The sequence below is a fragment of the Tubulanus polymorphus genome, chromosome 2, assembly GCF_964204645.1.
Source record: "Tubulanus polymorphus chromosome 2, tnTubPoly1.2, whole genome shotgun sequence".
Lineage (NCBI taxonomy): Eukaryota > Metazoa > Nemertea > Palaeonemertea > Tubulaniformes > Tubulanidae > Tubulanus > Tubulanus polymorphus.
The window spans coordinates 27,931,468-27,951,525 of record NC_134026.1 but is presented as its reverse complement, the minus strand read 5'-3'; the positions used below and the strand labels follow the sequence as shown (position 1 = coordinate 27,951,525).

Below are 20,058 nucleotides of genomic sequence, written 5' to 3'. Positions count from 1 at the left end.
TTCATATACATTATATATACGTGTATTGCATTTATTATGAATATAAACGTTTGACCAAATATATCTACATGACATTTAATATGAAAAAATCGTTTTCAAAAAGTTTTTCTTGCACTGGTCGAGATTATTCAGGAATGAGACATACACATGAAATGTTTGATAATAAATCTATACATTTATAAATATAAGGAATATTTACGTAAAGTAAATTTACAAAAACAAAACAGCTTTAACAAAATGGACGGAAGTGGCTATACAAAATGTATTTTTCATCACAGTCTCTAAAGAAGCGGTGCTTTCTAACATACCCGTGATGTATCAACGTTATAAATACTATGTAATAGATCAGTGAGACATACATGTAGTACAATGTATGTAGAAAATACAGGCCAATTCTACCCAACAATTTTCAATTTGATCTAAAGTTCATCCGAATCTAAATTATTGAATAAATGATTAACTATTCTGGGGTAATTGAGCTGCGTGTTGATGGCGCTGATGATGGTTTGTATGCTCTGATTGGTTGATTTAGTTTGTTCTCTTTTTCCAACGAGTCCGTGTGACCAATCACCAATTCACTGAAATAATGATATAGCAGTATTTTGGTCATTTGTCAAATTCTATATATATAAAGAAATTCATCAGGGTGAGGTATGATTACCTGTAGTTAATTTCTCCATCTCCATCCTTATCCAACTCTTTCACAAGCTGTTCAATCTCTTCCTTTGTCAGCTTTATTCCAGTTTCCTGAAAATTCCATTCATTGATTAATTATTAGTCATCGCAATAGCATAGTCGTTTTCAAAATAGAGAAATATGTAGGATTTGTTGTTTTTACATAAAGAATGAATAAAGTAAGAGTGTAAAGGAAGAACATAGTTTATTGAAGAGGTAGATGTTTGTGCCATGATGAGCAGAAATACAATAATCTGACACTTCAAACAATGTAGAAAATGATATATTGCTTTATATACATATGACTTACTATAGTGATTCATAGTGAAAAACATTTAAAATAAAAATTCTAATAACAACATGTAAAGAGTAAAAACACACAATCGAAAAAAAATGACAGCTCATCAAGATGGAAGTGAAGTGTCAGATGTAAAAGTAAAAATGCACACCAAAACAACAATTTATACACAAACCTCCACCCCTGCTATAAACTCCTCTACAGTCACACTCATGCTTTTATCTTTATCCCATTTGTTAAAAACGTCTACTAATCGTAGATCTTGCTTCTCTATATAATTCTTCAGTTTGATCATGGGGTGGACTCTGAATTTTGGTTTCTCTGGCATGCCATCACTTCCTAGTTTACACGTTAATTCGGGTAGATTCTCTTTCACTTGTTTGTATATGTCGTGAAAGTCCTGATTCACAAGGATATCCTGTAGAACAACATTCCATAAGTAAGATGCATTGTTTCTTTGTGATCAGAGACAAATCAAAACACATGCGTTTGTTACTTACGGAAAAGTCAAGATCTTTCAAAACACAATTGGCATTTTTCATGATTGCTGCGCATATAGCATAACAGCCAGCAGTCTGCATGGGGTTCTTACCCATCTGAAATTTATGAAAGGTTTTAATTTAGAAGTACAGTACATATAGAAATAAACCAGCATTAATTATGTAAACATCTTGGTACCTTAAGAACTTTAAGAGCCTCATTGATAGATAAACCTTTGCCAATATTTACAGCACCTTCAGGATTTATTCGGTTATTTCTAGAAAGAAAAATTGAGCCAAATTAAGAGAGTAATGCAGAGCGGGCTTAATTGGAAAAGAATGTGGTTAAACTCACGAGATATCAAGCGCTTCCAAAATACTATTTCCTTTAAGGGCATCTCCAATAGCACTAGCACCATCTAAACCAAATCCATTCCACGAAAGATTGACTAACTTCAGAAATATATTGTTCTGCAAAGTGAATATTTATAACAGTAAATACAATGATGTTTAGAAAGCAATTTGAGATACAAAGATACTTCTATCAAATAATTACCTTCACTCCTTGCGCTACAGCTACAGCACCCTTTCTTCTGATGTGATTCCAGCTCAGATCAAGGTGACTAATTGATGCGTTTTCAGCAATTGCAGGGCCAAACACAATCCCAGCTGCTTCACCAAAGTTGTTATGACTCAAATCCAAATGCTCAATCTTATTGGTATTCTATAATCAAATGAAATGCTTCAAATGTTGTGCATCCAGCAAAAATTTGGGAAAATTGTTTTTCCTGCAATTGGTCAACTTACCAGAATTGAATCGGCAAAAGAAAGAGCGGCTTTATCATCAAAATTATTACCTGAAATCAAGTGCCTAGACCATGAATCCAATGAATAGACATAAACCATTTATGGTTCAAATGTTACAATACACATGAAACATTAAAAGCATACCAGCTAGAACAAGTTTTGTTATAGTTGTGTTCAGATGTAAAACTTCCACTAGTGAAGTAGCAAATGCATTTCCAAGACGATTGTCTGATAAATCCTGTGAAACAAAAATTAGCATTGTCCATTTATGAAGATTTTATCATTTTTACCAAGATAAGAAGTAAATACTCACTAGATGGGAAATAAAACAGTTTTCTTTTAACATATCCGCTATACAACTTCCACCATCTGGACCTAACCAATTGTCCGACAAATTCATTGTCTGTACATTTGTATTACTCTGAAATTAATTCCATGAAATTAAAAAAATTTCAAACAAGTCAAATAACTGAAACGAAATAATTTCTTTAAAACCAGAGAATAACAAACTCCACAATTTTTTTAAAAGTTATCATTTGTAATAATGTGAAGATATCTTATAGTCCACAATTAAATTTAGAGCTCTATAAATGAAGTCGAAGTTCAAATAAAGTTCTATGAGCTTACCACAAGTGATACACAAATTGGCTTGATTCCAGCTGCCCCGAGTCCATGGTGTTTCATTTCTAGAGTGACATCGTGCATGTGTCGTAGGAAATACGATGCAGGAATAACTCCTACCTTCTTACAGGCATCAACATATGCTGATCGTCCAGTATGATCATACGTTTCTTTCTTTTCTATAAGAAAAAACCAAGGACAAAACCTTAAACAAATATCATGCGGTATGCATATAGTGTGTTTAAACATTGAGGACAATTTTCTCAGTGTTTTGAAGAGTTTAAATGATACCTGAAGTATCATAATCATCTTTGTCTTCAGCCCCACTGAAGGAACACATTGTTGAAAAGACAGGACCGTATAGCTCATCTAATCTTTGACTATTTCTTCTTTTAGCAGAACGAATAACATCACGAGTTGTTGTTTCAATATCTAATTGATCATCATCATCTTCATCGTCACCATCTTCATCAGTGGAGTCAGAGTAATTATCGGCTTTTTGTTCATCATAATCCTCAGTAAATCCAGCTGAAGCTGTTGTCACTTTGTCATCCATAACCGACATGTTATCATTTCTTGTTCTGTAACGTATCCCCTTTTTTGGACTTGTAAGCCGCTTGAGAATGATACCATTTGTTTTCTTTCTTCTAAGTCCACCTCGGACAGGCACGAAGCTCGGCCTTCCACTAGGAATAAATTCCAAATTGTTAGGTCCAGTAAGCTGATTATCTGAACTTCCATCTGATGAATCCGAGTTATGTGATTTCAAGCTCGTTGTTTCAAGACTAGACCTTCGGGAGCTTGAGATTTGTAAAATATTCATTTCATTTTGTATAGTTTTTTCCTGCACATCTCCCGAGATGCATGCATCTGACTTAGACGTCAATTCATCATCATTTTGCAGCTCTGCCATTATTCCGTCTTTACAGCTTTCCACACGCAATAAAAATGGTTCCTCAGACTAATATCCAACTCCAGTTTAGCAAATTAAAAGTTGCTGAACCAAATATTCAATGGACTCCCAGATCAACATATTGATAAGAGACGAAATGTTGAACGCAAATATTTTATGGACCAATTAGTACAGCAAGCAATCAATCATTGTAGTGAACCTATGTCCTTTAATAGAACCCTTCAGAGTTTCCTATACTACGAATTAATAGCTTTATCATTAAGTATTATTCCTCAATAAATTATGTATCATACATGTGAACTGTTTGACGTGCATTTACTGTGTTGCTAAGGTGGCTTTGTATTTCACGCAAAGCCCTTAAGGGTGACCTGTTCTTATGACGCGTAACAAATACAAAACTGACATGATTTTTAATGTAGAAACTGAAAGGCATTATACGTCTTTGGCATTGTTCATGGACTGAATTAAATCCAGAATTTCTAGAATGAATTTGAAATCCGAATTTTTGGAAATTCAGGTTCCAGTAATTGGAAGATTTCATTTCAAATTATAAAATCCTTAAATAAAACCAGGGAGCCTAAAATATCACAGGCCTAGTTGTAGACACATGGCCGTTGATGCCTTACTAGCAGTAATTTGCAACTATATGTGTAAGCCAGGTTGTGAAAATGTTATCTTTGCCAGAAATAAGGGGGGTTCTTCGGCCCCCTTGGATCTGACCTTGAACTTTGATCTAATACTTGCCTTCAACTTCAAGATCTGTATCCCAATTTTTGTCATCTCCTGAAATATCCATTCCAATACCGAGATCAAAATCAAGGTTATCTTGTTTTTGGTGATCATCTTCAACTTCTGTCGAGCTATCATCGGGTTCATCTTTTCCTCTATCAATCTCTTGAACCTTTAAATATATATCGAGAAAAAAATGCCTTATGACGGATTAAACGAAATTCATGGACCACGAATAATATGTTCCATTAACTACATCTTTCATCAAGAGATCAAGCAGCCCAGTGAGCTTCCATCCGAGATATACCTTCTTATTAACATTTATATCAAATACAGCTCCAGCATTAGATATTTTAACACGTCTGCTGTGTTTGCTCAGTTTCTTGCGTCTAGCAGTAGTTTCCCTCTTTCCACCCATGATTATAATCTGACGGATTCACAACTAGCGAGCAAACTACTACCACTTAAATTTCACAATACATACTAATTGATTCCTGATAAACATTTGCATAGTGCTGAAATCTAAAACTGACTGTGTTGTTGGGAACTCGGACTTTATGACATGACTTCTTTTCACATTAAAGTCTGCGGTTCTCATGTGCGGGAGACAAACACGAGCAAATCTTTTTATTTGTATAAGTCAGCATAATAATAAAATTCCCAAAAGCCTACTGTCTTTGTGGGAAAATATTCAGGTCATCAAGTTAACTTAGTTTAACAGTCCATACTTTATGGATATCTGATTTTGATTCTTGCCTCTATTAATAGTTCGATCTGAGAAAAGTTATTCATAGTTTTTATTATATTAAACCATGATTTACAATTCACAGCGAACTGACAGATATTTCAAACAGACCAGCGAATTATGAATGGGAAAATAATGATTCTGATTTACTGAAATATGTAAGTCTAAGAATGGAAATACAAGTCAAATTGAATATTCAGAATAACATACAGTCTTCATTGATTATTAATCAAGAAGTTATATGAGATTTTTTATTCCAATTAGTAAATTTGATTAGTCAGCACCGACCAATTAAGTAAGCATAAATTCGCTGAATTTTTAAATCAGAGATAAAAACGCGTAATCTCATTGGCTTAACCAGAAGACTGAATCAATATATGACAGATATCTTTTAAAGGAAATGTCTTTTGAATTTGTGTCTCTGTGCAGGCGATTCTGATGGATAACAAAATTGTTAATGATACAAGCTTAGTGGTTGTTGGTCGACCATATGCAGCGTATGTGATACTGCATGGTGCTTCGAAACAGCCACTCATCTTACGTATCATTTCTCTCGCTTCGATGCTAGTTGTTTTCTGTTTCGGGGCATTCGGAAATGTGGCCAGTTTCCTCATAATGACATCCCAACGATTCTGTAACATATCATACGCTAATTATATATCGGCGTTATCTTGTACGGATTTTGGCTGTATAATCTTTCTTAGTTGTCTACCGTTTTTAGACTACTACGTCGAAGATGCAGTTATTTTTTCAAATCGTATGATGTGTATGATATATGAGTTAGTATTCGCAACTTGTGAGCTGAGTAGCTCATGGTTTGTTGTCGCGATCACTTCGGAACGTTTGATGTTGGTCATTTTTCCATTTACAAGTCGAATTGTCTGCACAGCAATATTTGCCAGAGTTGTCATTATATGTATAGTGTTCACATGTGCGACCACATCTGTTTTTGTCTTGGTAATTCATATTCATCACACAGATGAACTCGGGTGCTATATGGCAATGGAGCACCAGGTACTCGCATTTAATATCATTGTAACTTATGTTTACATTGTGCCAGTAGTTATTGTACTAACGCTTAACATTTTCATAATATCCAAACTGTACAAACAGAGACATTTTGGCACCGGTGATGGAAAAGCGAGTCGAATCAGAAAAACGACCATGATGCTCGTAACTGTATCGGGTGTGTTCTTACTGACCACACTTCCACCCACTATCAATGTTTACATTCCGCAGTCGCAACAAACGACTAACATTTCATACGCTATATTGTCAATATTACAAAGCTGTAACTATTCAGTTAATTTCTATATTTATCTGTTACTCGGAAAAGAGGTCAGAGTTTATTTCTTGGAGAAAATCCAATGCAAATGCAATAACTGAATTGTCATGATCCGATGTAAATCTCCTGATTAAATTGTTATTGTCATATTAAGAAAAGAAGTAAACATTACTAATTCAAATAAAGGTGTTAGAAGCAAATCTCAGATGGTCACTATATGTACACATTGATATATAAATATATAGGAATATGTATTCAACACATGCAAATGTAAATACTCCCTAATATAACAAATATATTTGATGTAATCTTGTGATTTGTGTGAAAAATCACAATGCAATGACTTATAAATAAAGTGTTATTCGAACAATAAATATGACAGACAACTGAAAATATCTTGTGAATGCTTTCACAAATTATATTCAAACATGCCTAACAATGTTACAACTGCACAAATATTCAATCAAAATTTGTTTTCAAGTAATTCGCATGAAGCTACACAAGTATAAATGAAAGTTTTTTTTTATACAAATGTATAAACTTTCAACATCAGTGTACAATCAACTACATTTGTATACAATGTATGTTTATTTAATTCGCAGTGAGCCAATAAACATTTTCTATTTCTTGACTGAATTGGACGTTTATTGACTCCTCAAAAACTAAGCAAAAACCTACAACTTGGTTGAATTCAATATAGGCCTTTACAGTTTCAATGCAGTTTTCCTGTGTATATGGAATTTTCAAAGCTTGTAATTAATGTCTTACCGTATCATTATCATCTAATTCTGGAGAATCTTGAATAACATCCAAATGAGGTTCTGTATTCTGCAGATCAGACTCAGGTTGATTCTTTTGTTTGTTATTGTTGCTATCATTTTCGCTAGCCTTTTGATCTGAACAACTTGAAGATCGTTTCTGGAGTTTCATTTTTTTCAAACTGATGCCAGAATCCAAATTCTGTTCAATCACCCCTTGCTTGGCACCTTGATCTGAAAATGACAAACCAATGAATGAACAATATGTACCATTAGTATAACACAAGTTAATACTGGATCAGTGTGGACATTTTCTTGAATATTACAGGCGTTATGTGACAATACTTTATAACAACGAAACGGACATATAGGCCTACTTGAGAGGATTAGTTTTAATAAGACTTTAAGCCTTTTCATGCTGTCATTAGAATGGGGATCTATTTTCATTCATATTTAAATTGATTGGGCCTGGGCCTAGCACCTTGGCAGTGTAAGCTAGCCACTATCGATTCACATGGACTATAGAGTCTGTATTCACTATAGTCACTTCAGACTCAGAGGCAAATCTTTTTTAACTACTCTGCATTTATTGAAAAATCTTGGTTTCTACTAAACGGAGCCTAATAGCTAGATCCTGTAGAGGGATTGTATAAACCTACTCAGTCGTAGTTTAAATCATTCAGTATCCTTTTAAAGGTGCATGATCTTGTGAGTGGTCGTGTAGTTTGTATTTGAATAGTAATTTTGTGTTATTTGTATATATTAGCAACACAGAACCAGGAAGCAAGGTAAATTCTTGATCGTAAACCCCATTGACCTATACAGCTCAGTCGGTTACGTCAAGTCAATTGAGACTAATTTCCGGACGCGGACTTACCAATCAGCTGTAGCGTACAGTGCTGCCTTCTGTCCCAAACCAATTCAATTCAATATTTCTCAAGGGCGCAGAGCGAGTGCGAGTTTGACATTTAAAAAGTCATCGATACGATATGATGCCTAGTGTATGCAGGTAGTCCGATAGTGTATGTAGCCGTCGTATCCAAACAACCCGTTGTTGGAGAACCGATACATCTTCTGGTATGCAGACTAAGTAAACAGCAGGGAATTAAAAAAGTATCGCCTTCCCTCTACTTTTTAGAATGTACTACTTTTTCATCACAGATTACAATTCTTTCTTTTTGACTTTTTGGCGTTTTATTTCCACGATTACAATTTTATCATAAAGTCCTCGCAATCCTCTGTTGCCAGTGCCAATGGTGTGGTGCCGGTGAGCCAGGCCTACACGACAACAGTAAAAAATATCTGGACATGTATTCTCTTGCCATCAATAATGGTGTCAAAAAGCCTACATTGAATAGTTAGTTACCTAATCGTTGGTGGTAAGCTACTAGTTATCAGATGGGCTTATACCAATTCGATGGTGAAACTGGCTCAGACTCACAACTGACTAACATTGAAGTGCCTGTGAAGTGCCTATGACCATGGGTCAGCAGGGACACCTAAACTTCAGTTGTTGTCATATGAATCCTAAACACTTAGTTGTTTGTCTAAGCAAAAATGATTGCTTTTGGTCAAAGCAAATTGGCAAAAAGCCAATCATTTCAAACTTTTGGATCTCTTCCAATCGACTATACATCCATCCACTGTTTGATTTCAATGATTTAGCCTATTGATCTATCATGCTCATGGGTAGGGGGTAAACTAAGTAAATTTTCTATCCTTTCAAAATTAAGACACATAAAGTAGTTCTGTAGAATTATATTACAATGTTTACATTCGATATTCTACATTCAATATAGCAGACTTATCAAAATCTAAGGGACAAAACTATTGCGTAAACTGAGAAATCGTATTCCTGTTCGATGACAGTAGGTCAAATCCACCTCTCTAGTATGAGGGGTTCCTATGATAAAGGATCAAAGCGTTTCCTGTCCTGAATCTAATGGCAGGATTTCTTAATTTACCCAATTCTTTGTGGTTATTTTTAGCGCCCATGCTTTGTTCGTATTACATGAAAAAGTGGAATATTTATCTTTCAAGGAATATAGGTCATGAGGAAATAAACAGTAACCCTTTGTACTGTTATGACTACAGCATTAGTACTGACTGTGTAGTTATTGATTGCGAAATCATAAATTTTACAGGATTTTAATTTTTGAGTCTTTGAAGGGTGCTTAATCCACATTTAGCCACTCAATTCTCGGCAGCCGCCGATGCTTAATGGTTGATACCACTATGCGCATTTCTGGTTTGCAGTATCGGGTAAAAGTGTTAAAGTTACCGATCGAAAATTGCTGCTTTCCGTGGAATTGAGGATCTGATTAGCATAAACAGCAAATAGAACTGAGAATGAGGCTATCAGCTGACTCTACTCGTGGAATAACAACAAACCTGAATACGTAAACACAAAGGATCATAACACACCAGAATAACACATGGACGCAGAGAGTTTAATACGTAGTCTACGCAAGGTACGTGCCTTATATAACCAGTATTTAAATGTGATCTAATAAATGTAATCGGTATCGTACATTCATAAGATGTTTGAATTACCAGTACAGTAATAATATGTTGACTGACTACGTGCTTCAAGTGCCCTTGCTGGAAAGATAGAGAGTATTTGAACCATATAGTTAGGCTATGATGCTGCTTGCTTGTCTTACGTGACTGCAGTTCTTTGATTTTTCTTTTACTTTGTTGATGCATTGTAACATAGCAAGTGTTATTCTAGAAAGATGGGTGGTTTCGAAGAATTGGTATTGAATTATCGTAGCCATATAGGGAAATGGAAAATGTCTTTACTTGGAATGAATTTGAAATGTAATTATGCTATGATAATCATACCTGCAAAGAAGTAGCACAGAAAAAAGGTTTCCCAGGGTCGGCGGGGTAATCATTAATTGGATTGGACTGAGACATTCTACACTTCCGCGGTGATCTTTAGGCTTTTATCGATTTCACATATTATTAAAGTCTTTGTGCTCGAGTTCTATTCATATAATTGCATTGCTCGCTCACAACAACTGTAGTTAACAGTCTGTTTGGTTCTTATCCAGGGTAATAAAATGAGAGATATTAGAGTTGTATGCGTCCTTTTAATTGAACAAAGTCTAAGGTTTCCATTGATTTATATTACTGTTAGATGACTGGAAATCCTCCAAACGACTTTCATCCGAGTATGTATGTGCCTCATTTCATTGTCTAGAATCAAATTTTCATTCAAACTTAAGCTTATTAAAAAGGTTAAGCAAGAAATATATTGGATATTCCTTACTTGATAGAGTATACTGGATCAGGGTTACAGCTCTGCTTCATGGAAAATGGAACAGAGAGGGTTCGTAGAACTGATATAGAGGAGTTGGCATTTTAGCAGCCACAAGCATGAGATGATACAGACAATTGATCTATGAGACAGACTGCAGCATCATTGAACACAACGTCATCATCGACTTTTCAATTTGATAATACATTGTGTGTATATATATATATATATATGGTTATATGACTACCCTTTATTGGAAATCAATGAATTCTATCATCAATAATACCTGGATATGTTATCAAATCATCATCATCATCTGTGATAAATAGATTTCTGGAGAAATTCTATAGATAGAGATATCCATCTTGATGACCACAAAGGCGATTTCTGAACGATCATCAATACTGTGTCCTGTCTGCAGGGATTTCAGTAGTGTTAGCATATGCAGTACATCAGTGTCATCTTAGCAAACTTATGGTGAGATGATAAAGACTGTGTCACAAAATGAGTCTTAAAGTTGTCATCTGATGAATCAGTAGTTCTATGAACAGTAGGATGACAAAATGATTGTTATCTCTGATTGTGCTGTGTAAAATCATGAGCAGCAGCTGGTTATATATGTATTACACGTAAGGTATTATGTTTTTGAGAATCAGAAAACATTGACATTACTGCTGAAATCAATAGGTCAAGAGGTGATTCTTGGAAATAGCTAGGATTTGATAGTTAGTAATAATATGGCATTGCAAGGTTAGCTGCTCGGGTTGTTTCATAACAGTGAGGTTTCTATAGTTTCAGATTGAAGACACGCGACATTGATACAGAAAAAACGGTTCATAATTTATGATGTTTCATACAGACTGGATTCGTCCAGTGTAAAAAGTGAAGGGGACCATCGGAACAGGTTTAATGTCCAAATACATCCGCCATCATGGTGAAGACATTCCAGGCATATCTGCCCAACCAATGTCATCGCACGTATAGCTGCGTGCACTGCCGTGCCCACTTGGCCAACCACGATGAACTTATATCTAAGGTAAGACAGATTTTATCTTCCTTTTATGGAGTAGTGTTAGTGTGTTCACTTAATGCTTTAGATCAGTGTATTTGACTATTAATGCATCCTGGTTACTTAATATACTCGATCTCAGGAGAGCCAGATAAAGAACCCTTTCAGAATTCCAGTTTGACAATTTCACTTTATAATTTCAATCAGTGGATGTAATCCTTTTGGATCTTCCGGTAAATCAATATGGTTTAGAAGTGATCCTTTTCAATATTCAATCTATCACCAACATGCAGTGAAAAGAATAAATCAATCAATCATATTACATGTACACAGATAGACTGCCGTAGATGAACTTTATTCTGTGGAAATAATGTATTTCATATTGATAGCAAGATAATTTGATATTCAAGAATGAATCTATGACTACTTCAACTGTGTCTCAATGGGCCACTTGAGTTTATGCTCTCCTTTGCTTCTCTATAACATGTGTCTGCGTTTCTGAAAAAACTATTCATATCCAAGATATAATGAAAATATTCACTGATGGGGGTAGATTTACAAAATGTTTCTATTTTTGTGAATTACAGTCGTTTCAAGGTAGCCAGGGAAGAGCCTACTTGTTCAACTCAGTGTAAGTACAACAAACTTTAACATTTCAGCTTTACAAATAAACAATCTGTCTTGTTAAGTATCTGTCCAAACAGGATCATGACACATATAAAAAACATGGTTTTATATGATATTGTTTACCAGTATATGCAAGATAAAAATTATCCGCTTTAGTTCAGGATTGTTTGGTGAAAATTTATTACCCGATCTGAAAATGAATGTGGCATTTTCACTATCAATCTACCTGTGGTCTATTACATATGTACATACTAATAGACAACACACTTAATAACTGTTGATAATCACTCTAAAGGGATATTACCACAAAATGTGCAGATGTTAATCATATACAGATATTCAAATGATTTGATTACGTGGGACACATTAACTTTCCTATCTATTTTGTTATTGGCTTTGTCCATGATTGATCAGTCAAGCCCATTTTGGAAGACGCGTTTTCCTGATTGTAATTTTGGGTTAATTCAAGGCTGTGCCTGCCACATGTATCCTTGGCGTTAAAACATGTTATGTAACCATAGTAACACTTAATCGGTAGCGACTATTAACATCAGACTAAGTTTAACACCAAGCCCCGTGCTGCTTGATGTGAAAACCTTCTTGATATCGTTTTTGACTGGGAGAGAAATACAGAAGTACTGTAGCAACATGTTTATATACCTTCGTGTGTATACCTTACACTTTCTTCCGAAAAGAAATAAACAGCAGCTTTGTGATGTTTTCCTCCCAATGAAGGGAAGGTGGATGATTGATCTATAACATTACAGTCCGCTATAAGCGTGCCCTTTGGGTGACAACAACGATCATTGTGTCTGAAATTGACTATAGCCGATTTAGCTTGGAAACGCAGGTGTGATTTAGGAACATCTAATTTGCTAAACCATAAGTGCAGTATGCATATATATATATATATATATATATATATATATATATATATATATATATATATATATATATATATATATATATATATATGCCACGATTCAATTTTCAGTATGTTCGCTTGAAGTATAGAGATTCGGCATATGGCTTCTTTCATCTATGATTACAGGGTGAAGTTTAAAAAAAAGACAGAAATAGTTGTGCGATACCACGGATAGTTTTTTTTGAGCCAAGGTTGTGAAGATCTGTTTACGAACACTAAATCAAAGAACCAGTCTTCTTTTTTCTACTGCTGTGCGAGATTGATTGATAATAAGATTGTATTAACGGAAAAGCTGAATTCATAAGAGTTCTAAGATTCTTCTGTTGAAATAGAAGCAGTAATATTTCGAGCAGAAAACTTGTGGTAGAATTGAAGTTTGAATTTGTTTTTGACATGAAATAGAGTGCGATAAAAAAACATTCACATAAAAAAATTAATTGGACATAGTTATTGAGGGATTGAAAGAGAGTTGTCTATATTGTTGTAGTACTAGTGAGATATGAAATTGATAAATTACAACTGTTGTCGATTATGTAGTGTATGTTTGAATGTGAATTTGTTAGGCATTCCATGACTACAAGCTGTTACATCGCTATAGAAACCTATTTCTTGCTTCAATATTATCTGGCGATATATTTCCATGGAAATGTGGCCAACCTGCCGCTTGTGGGATTATGGTTTTTGGTCATGTTATATTTGTATATTTGTCAAATCCTACCGAGCGGGGATAAGCGTCACCCGCGGTAAATGATTTACCCAGTTGATCTCTCATCGCTGTTGGTCTAATTTAATGTTATGTGTCACTTTTCATATCCATATATCATAGAGATAGGTCTTGATAAAAACTTGGTTCAAATGTGACTTTATGGCAGTGAAAGCCTGTCAAACATTCATAAACTGTATGCATTGAGTGTTATGAATTATGTATGAAAATGATTTGATTGAATTAATTTCAGTGTCAATGTAGGCTGCGGGCCGGCAGAAGAGCGGGTTTTGCTCACTGGACTTCATGCAGTAGCTGACATATTCTGTGAGTGCTGTAAAACTACTTTAGGTTGGAAATATGTAAGTTCGAGCGTGTAGAAAAAATGAACACTTTTCTTGATCTCCTAACGGAACGATTAAAAGCTTGTAATATTGTGCTAATGATTTATGAGTAATTATGGTTTTGAATTTCAGGAACATGCATTTGAATCGAGTCAGAAATATAAAGAGGGGAAATACATTATTGAACTGGCGCATATGATAAAAGACAATGGCTGGGATTGATATAATGAACTTTGAGGTCACATGCTGTCCAAAGCATCTTGCTGATGCAAGAGAGACTGTCCATTCAGGTCTCCTAGAATGGATTATACATCATCGCCACGGATAAACATTGCGTTGTAATTGTGATAAACTTGTTATGTCTCATGATGGCAGCTCTGAGAGATGAAAGAGAGATGATTATTGTACTACAACTCTCCACACATTACAATACAAGTTATATTCAATGTTGATAATGATGATTACATTTACCATTCATGAAAAACACTTGTTACAAAGTGATTTCAGGTTTCAACACACGGAGATTTGATACCACTCATTTTCAATGGATTCTAAACAGCGATGCTGCAATATTTTAATGGATGATTATGAAGGAGTTACTGGCTTATGAAAAAACAGACTTTAATATTGTAGACTTAGGAGTTCTGATTACCCCATGAGTATACTGATGATGTTTAATCGTAGTCCGCGCCACTCTAGCTCCCTATTATTGCTGAGCATTCCATCATTTCAACTGGCTGCACACTCTATCATTGGAAAATTGATTACCAACATCAACTGCTAAAAAAATTAAACTAGAAAATTTTATCTTTGAGTTAATTGAAGGTCTATCAAAGTATTCATGGGTTTATTGATTTCGATGGGTCAAACACGTATAGAAATGATTTACTGCAGACTCAGCCTGTGATGAAGTAACACCATACTGTGTTCACTAAGCTCTGAAAGATATACAAAAAAAAATGAATACAAATATTAGACTTTAATTTGAACATCTCTATAACTATTGTGATGCTGGGTAATGATGAAACTGCTCTATGCTGCACCAGCCTTTTTCCATCCACACATATTATCTTTCGCTAAGTCAACGAAAGCTAATCATACATTCAATCAATTTGGTGCAATAATTATAATGGATTTTGAGGTGAATTATACATTATGTATTTATATACATGTTATTAAGTATGTATTGTGTTAGTGAGATGAAATTGATAAAGATTGAGGACTTATTTTGGTTTGGGAGCTAGTGTGCTGCTATCTGTGAAACATCCAAGATCATCAGAATGCTTTTCTACAAAATAACTGTACAAAAAGTATTTCTGAGAAAGTCTGAGGTGATGTTTTTATTGTAATATAAAGTAGTGCATGATCACCATACAGTATAGCGTTAGATTATGACGGGAAGTCAATTAAAAGGTGTTAAGTTAGCTCAATATAAGTGTGAACATGGTTACTGTCGTGGTTTTGTCATCTTCGCTTATCATAATGAATAGATTGACGTAAAACTCATTACTTATTTTCACGATATCTTTAGCTTCCAATCCACACTGTCTTTGACTGTTTGATCGTACTTGTGAAAATTGTCGAATGTTCTGTCAATCGAGGAAAACATATCAAATTTTATCGAAATGTTTCTGATGTAATGTGCTCATTATTGTACCCAACTATTTTATTGTTTTGGTGCTATTAATCATCTGTGAAAAAAAAATTCCATTCCGTTTCATTAATTTCTTTGTTAATCAAATATTCTGGTTAAATTACTTGATATTTTTGCTATTCTAGTAACAGTAAAAAAGAGGTACAAATTGTGCGATCAATTGTGTATACAACATTGTTGAATATATGGAAAAAGGGTTTTTTCTCATGATTTCGCCTGATTTCTGGTCATTTGAATATTGATAGATATGGAGATAAATCCATCCCTCATTCAACGTGTACAATTGAGACTTCATACTAATTTTGTGAGATGAGTATTTATTGATATGAGGGTTAGATAGTGTAAATCTAGATGGATTGTACGTAGTTTTGGTCTCTGCCATGACACAAACTGTTATGTTGTTTTACTATTACTTATGTTGCGACTACATCTTACGTAATTGGTTGTTATTTGAATTTACTGAAAGTTTGTTGTGTGTACATAAAAAACATATGTATACATAAAAATATATATAGATATAAATATATATTATAAATATACTTATGATAGTAGTAATATTTTGTACACAGGAGTTTTATGAAAAAGAATTAACAAATGATTATGGATATATATTAGATAAAGACTATGGGGAACTTTGGTGGACTGCTTCCAGAAATCAAAATAGCACTTGTTATCATTTCCTTTGTCAGTAACAACTCCAAATTGATTCACATTTCAAATATTTTCAAAACAGTTTTTCTGATAGAAATCCTCTGTTTATAATTATGTAGTAATTGGTTTCTACTGTAATAAGATTTTTGGTCTGATTACACAATGAATTGGTTCATAAATCAATTTAGGTATCAACGCAATAGTAGGTAATTTTGTCATTATCGCATGTTAATTAGTCTCCATATTCTACATAATGAAGGTGGCAGCAGTCAGCCTACTAGTTGTAGTACCCAAGAATGATTTATCTGGAGTACATACAAGAATGATTACTGGAGGAAAGAAGAAATAGATATTTGGGTGTATTCTCCAATTTTAGAAAATTTTGGTTTTGGTTTCGTAACACCGGTATCAATTGATGTTAGGGCTGTAGTGACGCACACAGGTTTAGTGGATCAATATACAGTCATCTAATGTGTTAAAACCATCTGCTTCTATTGATCCATAATTTTACAAAAATACAGCGGGAACATCTTTTTGATTATTGACCACAGTTGATATCATGACCGCACAATTTTTGAACTGGTCATTTTATTACTAAGTGATATTTTCTATTCATTGGCAAGAAGAAACTTGTCCAAATTGAAAACCTTTGTAAAATGATAACCTTATAGTATTTGCTGAAAAGATGAAATGTGATAAATATGCTAATCAATTAGAGTAATTTTGGATTAAGTCAAGTAAGGATGTTAACGTTTGGGATCAGGTGTTAGAATTTACTCAGTGGTTAAACCAAGCGAGGCAACCTTGAACCATTCTTTGGGCAACAGTTAGATTTTTATCATGATTGATATTTTAGAAATACAGAATTTTTAAATCAACCCAAAACTGCAAGAAAATCCTGAGCCTGCTCTTCACTCTCAGATTCCAAATAAGTGTCCATTTATTACCTGATGACAGAATTACTATATTAGTGATTATCTAAATGGAAGTTATTGAATTATATTCATATGTTATAAATGTGTGTATGAGTGTATGCATGTAAATGTGTACATAAATTTATATAGTGGATTTTGTATTTATCTTAACACTATTAACATCATGTCATTTGTTGCCATGGTGATACTTTATCCTTCTTTTGATGTTAAGATTTAAGCGTATCTTTAATGCAAAAGTAATTTTGAATAAGTTAATTTATATTGACTTTAAACATGTTGAATCATATTAAGTATAATTTATCCCCAGTGTTTGAAAACCTTTCATATGCATTTAGAATTTGTCCTTGTCGCATTTTACCTATGATACATTTGTATTCATAATTCAATACAACTGAACTGAACGCAATATTTCCCATTAAAAATTCATTGGAATCAACCAATCAATCAATTCGAGTGAACTGGAATGATATTTAGTCATTTATTGAATAGGTTTGATTGTATGTGTAAGTTAGTAGTTAAGTAGTGACTTGACTTCAACTTCGATTATTTCATGGCTTTTTTATTTTCAACTCATTTCTGAGATCTTCATTTAAATTTTCACCATGGTGACATTTTTTAGATAATTTGAGTAATGATGTTGCACTGTGTCTAGGTATTGTACAGGCTTGAATTGCATTGTTGTGTAGACTTTTACCGGGAATGGTTTAAGAATAACATGAAGTGCGGTGAGTTAAGTGGATCAAGATTATTCTACTAAATAAGCCTTCAAAAACTAATTCTTCATTGTATATATTGGTGTTTGATCTCAAATCATTTGACATGGAATTATTTGCAAAATGTGAAATACCACAGATCTAATTGACACGAAGTAATTTTCAATATTGACAGGTTCAGCTCTTTCTTCGTGATTCAAATGGGGTAAAATTTTAAATGACTTAGAAAAGATTGTTGAACATAAAGATTTGTTTCAAAATATCGGGTCTGTCACTTTTGAAACTTACAAATTCTTAGGGTAAGGGGGTTAAGCTGATTCTGTGATCCACGATAATGATGCTGCAGTTGTTATAGGCATCCTCCTGCATTTCATGTGCCAAATCTTTTTGATTGACCTCTTCTATTTATTTTTATTTTTTGCATAAACATTTTCTATTTCTGTTTTATAATCATTGTTATCTACGCAAAATCAAAAAATTCAAAACAAAAGAAATATCTCTTTATTCTTTTAAGATTAAAAAAAACTGTGCTGCTGCAAACATTATCTTGAAATACATATTCTGTGTAAATAGCGTGTAAACTATTTTGAAATAGTATTGAAGTGAATGGAAATGAGAAACAATCTTTCTCTTAAATCTTGTCATCTCACTACAAACTGCAAGGACTGAATAGTATTTAAAATGATGGTTGCTACTTGCGCATTAATTGAAAAAGATCTCGGTCTACTAGAAGCATTTTGTCTTTGTGCAAGACAAAATACTGCACTCCTAGTAAACAACCATTCCTGGACAAGGCATGGCTATGTGGTTAGAAAATGAGTTTCATGCAATAAAACTGAATAAGCTACATAGTTCTTTTCTTAACTTCTGGATTGCGCTTCAAGGATGCCGACGGAAAGACCTCAAATATGGACCAGACTTCAGTAACAGTAAAAAACCAAAGAGATGAATATCCTACTTCATTGTTTTAATATATACAAATGTATAACATTATAAAAAATTCACAAAATACGTCCCGTGATGCATCCTCATTTGATGATAGTCCATTGATATTCAGAAGCGTTTATCAATTATCCACTTCTGTACTGCGGTAACAATCACTAACAACTTTCCACACATCTCCAGGCATCGAAGCTAACAAAAAGTTTTGAGTAAATGTTCCTGCACAATTTCCTTGGTATTTGACGTAACCGCATGCACACACGAGTATAGTAGATTGCCCTTGAGTTCCTTCCACTGAAAAAGTTGAAGATATACAAACATGAATGTTGTTGAAAAAAATACTGCAATTTTTAACGCATTGTCAAGATTTGTACCTATTGGATGCGCATCCAAAGATTCGACAGTATGTTCACTACTCGGTAATGTGTCATAAAATGTCAGAATATTTGAAATACCAGTCACGGAATTACCATTCCATGTGAGTGAAGCTGTATCCATGTAGAGACGTGATAATACCTGTAATAGAAAAATAACAAATATTACATTTTGTCATAGGCTATAGGCTTTTGAATTAGATTTGTTTATTAGCGATACATACGTGTCTCCGTTTGTCAAATGTTTCGTAGTATAATTTTGAAAAATCATTAGCAGCTTGACATGCTTGATCACATTTAACCTTGATATCCTGAATTAGAAAATATCATCATTCAAATATAAAAATATAATTACATGTCTCATGTAGGGCCTACCTACACTACAGCCAGGGCCAACTTCGGTTATCCGAGTTAGTTGAACAAAAAAAGTAAAAGTGATCAGCCGAATGTCAGTTACGTGTACGATACAAAAACCGAGTTTGGCCCAGTGTTTTTGTGCGGTATATCTCTACCATACTTCGATTTAAATCATATCTATATTATAAATTGATCACTTACTTCACTAGCCATTTTATTCATATTGTTATGTACGAATTTATTTTATTTTAT

At 34.0% G+C, this 20,058-nt stretch overlaps 3 protein-coding genes across 7 annotated transcripts; 1 reads left to right on the top strand and 2 right to left on the bottom strand.

Moving 5' to 3' along the window:
• LOC141900812 (uncharacterized) lies at window positions 1-8,374 on the bottom strand. 5 transcript variants are annotated; one of them, XM_074787861.1, is made up of 14 exons: window positions 8,188-8,374; window positions 7,321-7,544; window positions 4,538-4,694; window positions 2,887-3,059; window positions 2,573-2,680; window positions 2,404-2,497; window positions 2,260-2,309; window positions 2,009-2,176; window positions 1,808-1,923; window positions 1,652-1,730; window positions 1,474-1,569; window positions 1,149-1,391; window positions 662-747; window positions 53-578 (listed from the first exon to the last, which is right to left on the bottom strand). In XM_074787861.1, the coding sequence occupies exons 2-14, from the start codon at window positions 7,480-7,482 to the stop codon at window positions 461-463; spliced, it is 1,650 nt and encodes a 549-aa protein (XP_074643962.1). In that variant the 5' UTR covers window positions 7,483-7,544; window positions 8,188-8,374; the 3' UTR covers window positions 53-460. The 5 variants fall into 5 exon arrangements, with proteins under 5 accessions (XP_074643959.1, XP_074643962.1, XP_074643960.1 ...); XM_074787859.1 differs by lacking the exon at window positions 8,188-8,374 and adding an exon at window positions 7,970-8,082; XM_074787863.1 differs by lacking the exons at window positions 7,321-7,544; window positions 8,188-8,374 and adding an exon at window positions 5,007-5,105.
• LOC141900813 (protein yippee-like 2) lies at window positions 8,290-18,367 on the top strand. Its single transcript, XM_074787864.1, has 6 exons — window positions 8,290-8,387; window positions 9,567-9,781; window positions 11,365-11,608; window positions 12,169-12,212; window positions 14,090-14,198; window positions 14,313-18,367. Exons 3-6 carry the CDS (start codon window positions 11,504-11,506, stop codon window positions 14,400-14,402), a joined length of 348 nt encoding a protein of 115 aa, XP_074643965.1. The 5' UTR covers window positions 8,290-8,387; window positions 9,567-9,781; window positions 11,365-11,503; the 3' UTR covers window positions 14,403-18,367.
• A 725-nt stretch (window positions 18,368-19,092) lies between these two features.
• LOC141898617 (NTF2-related export protein 1-like) lies at window positions 19,093-20,049 on the bottom strand. The gene is made up of 4 exons (XM_074784621.1): window positions 20,008-20,049; window positions 19,674-19,760; window positions 19,450-19,591; window positions 19,093-19,369 (listed from the first exon to the last, which is right to left on the bottom strand). The coding sequence occupies exons 1-4, from the start codon at window positions 20,026-20,028 to the stop codon at window positions 19,200-19,202; spliced, it is 420 nt and encodes a 139-aa protein (XP_074640722.1). The 5' UTR covers window positions 20,029-20,049; the 3' UTR covers window positions 19,093-19,199.
• Window positions 20,050-20,058: the final 9 nt, after the last annotated feature.

What these genes read in the sequence shown, in the direction of transcription:
- LOC141898617 (XM_074784621.1), bottom strand. Translation starts at nt 20,028, where the DNA reads ATGAATAAAATGGCTAGTGAA. An exon ending in TGAATAAAATGGCTAGTGAA is followed by an intron (nt 19,761 to 20,007) that starts GTAAGTGATCAA and finishes TTTCTAATTCAG; the next exon opens with GATATCAAGGTTAAATGTGA. An exon ending in TTTGGATGCGCATCCAATAG is followed by an intron (nt 19,370 to 19,449) that starts GTACAAATCTTG and finishes CAACTTTTTCAG; the next exon opens with TGGAAGGAACTCAAGGGCAA.
- LOC141900812 (XM_074787858.1), bottom strand. Translation starts at nt 3,793, where the DNA reads ATGGCAGAGCTGCAAAATGATGATGAATTGACGTCTAAGTCAGATGCA. An exon ending in AACAAAACTTGTTCTAGCTG is followed by an intron (nt 2,310 to 2,403) that starts GTATGCTTTTAA and finishes ACTTGATTTCAG; the next exon opens with GTAATAATTTTGATGATAAA. An exon ending in AGTTTATAGCAGGGGTGGAG is followed by an intron (nt 748 to 1,148) that starts GTTTGTGTATAA and finishes TGGAATTTTCAG; the next exon opens with GAAACTGGAATAAAGCTGAC.
- LOC141900813 (XM_074787864.1), top strand. Translation starts at nt 11,504, where the DNA reads ATGGTGAAGACATTCCAGGCATATCTGCCCAACCAATGTCATCGCACG. An exon ending in ACGATGAACTTATATCTAAG is followed by an intron (nt 11,609 to 12,168) that starts GTAAGACAGATT and finishes TGTGAATTACAG; the next exon opens with TCGTTTCAAGGTAGCCAGGG. An exon ending in CTACTTTAGGTTGGAAATAT is followed by an intron (nt 14,199 to 14,312) that starts GTAAGTTCGAGC and finishes TTTGAATTTCAG; the next exon opens with GAACATGCATTTGAATCGAG.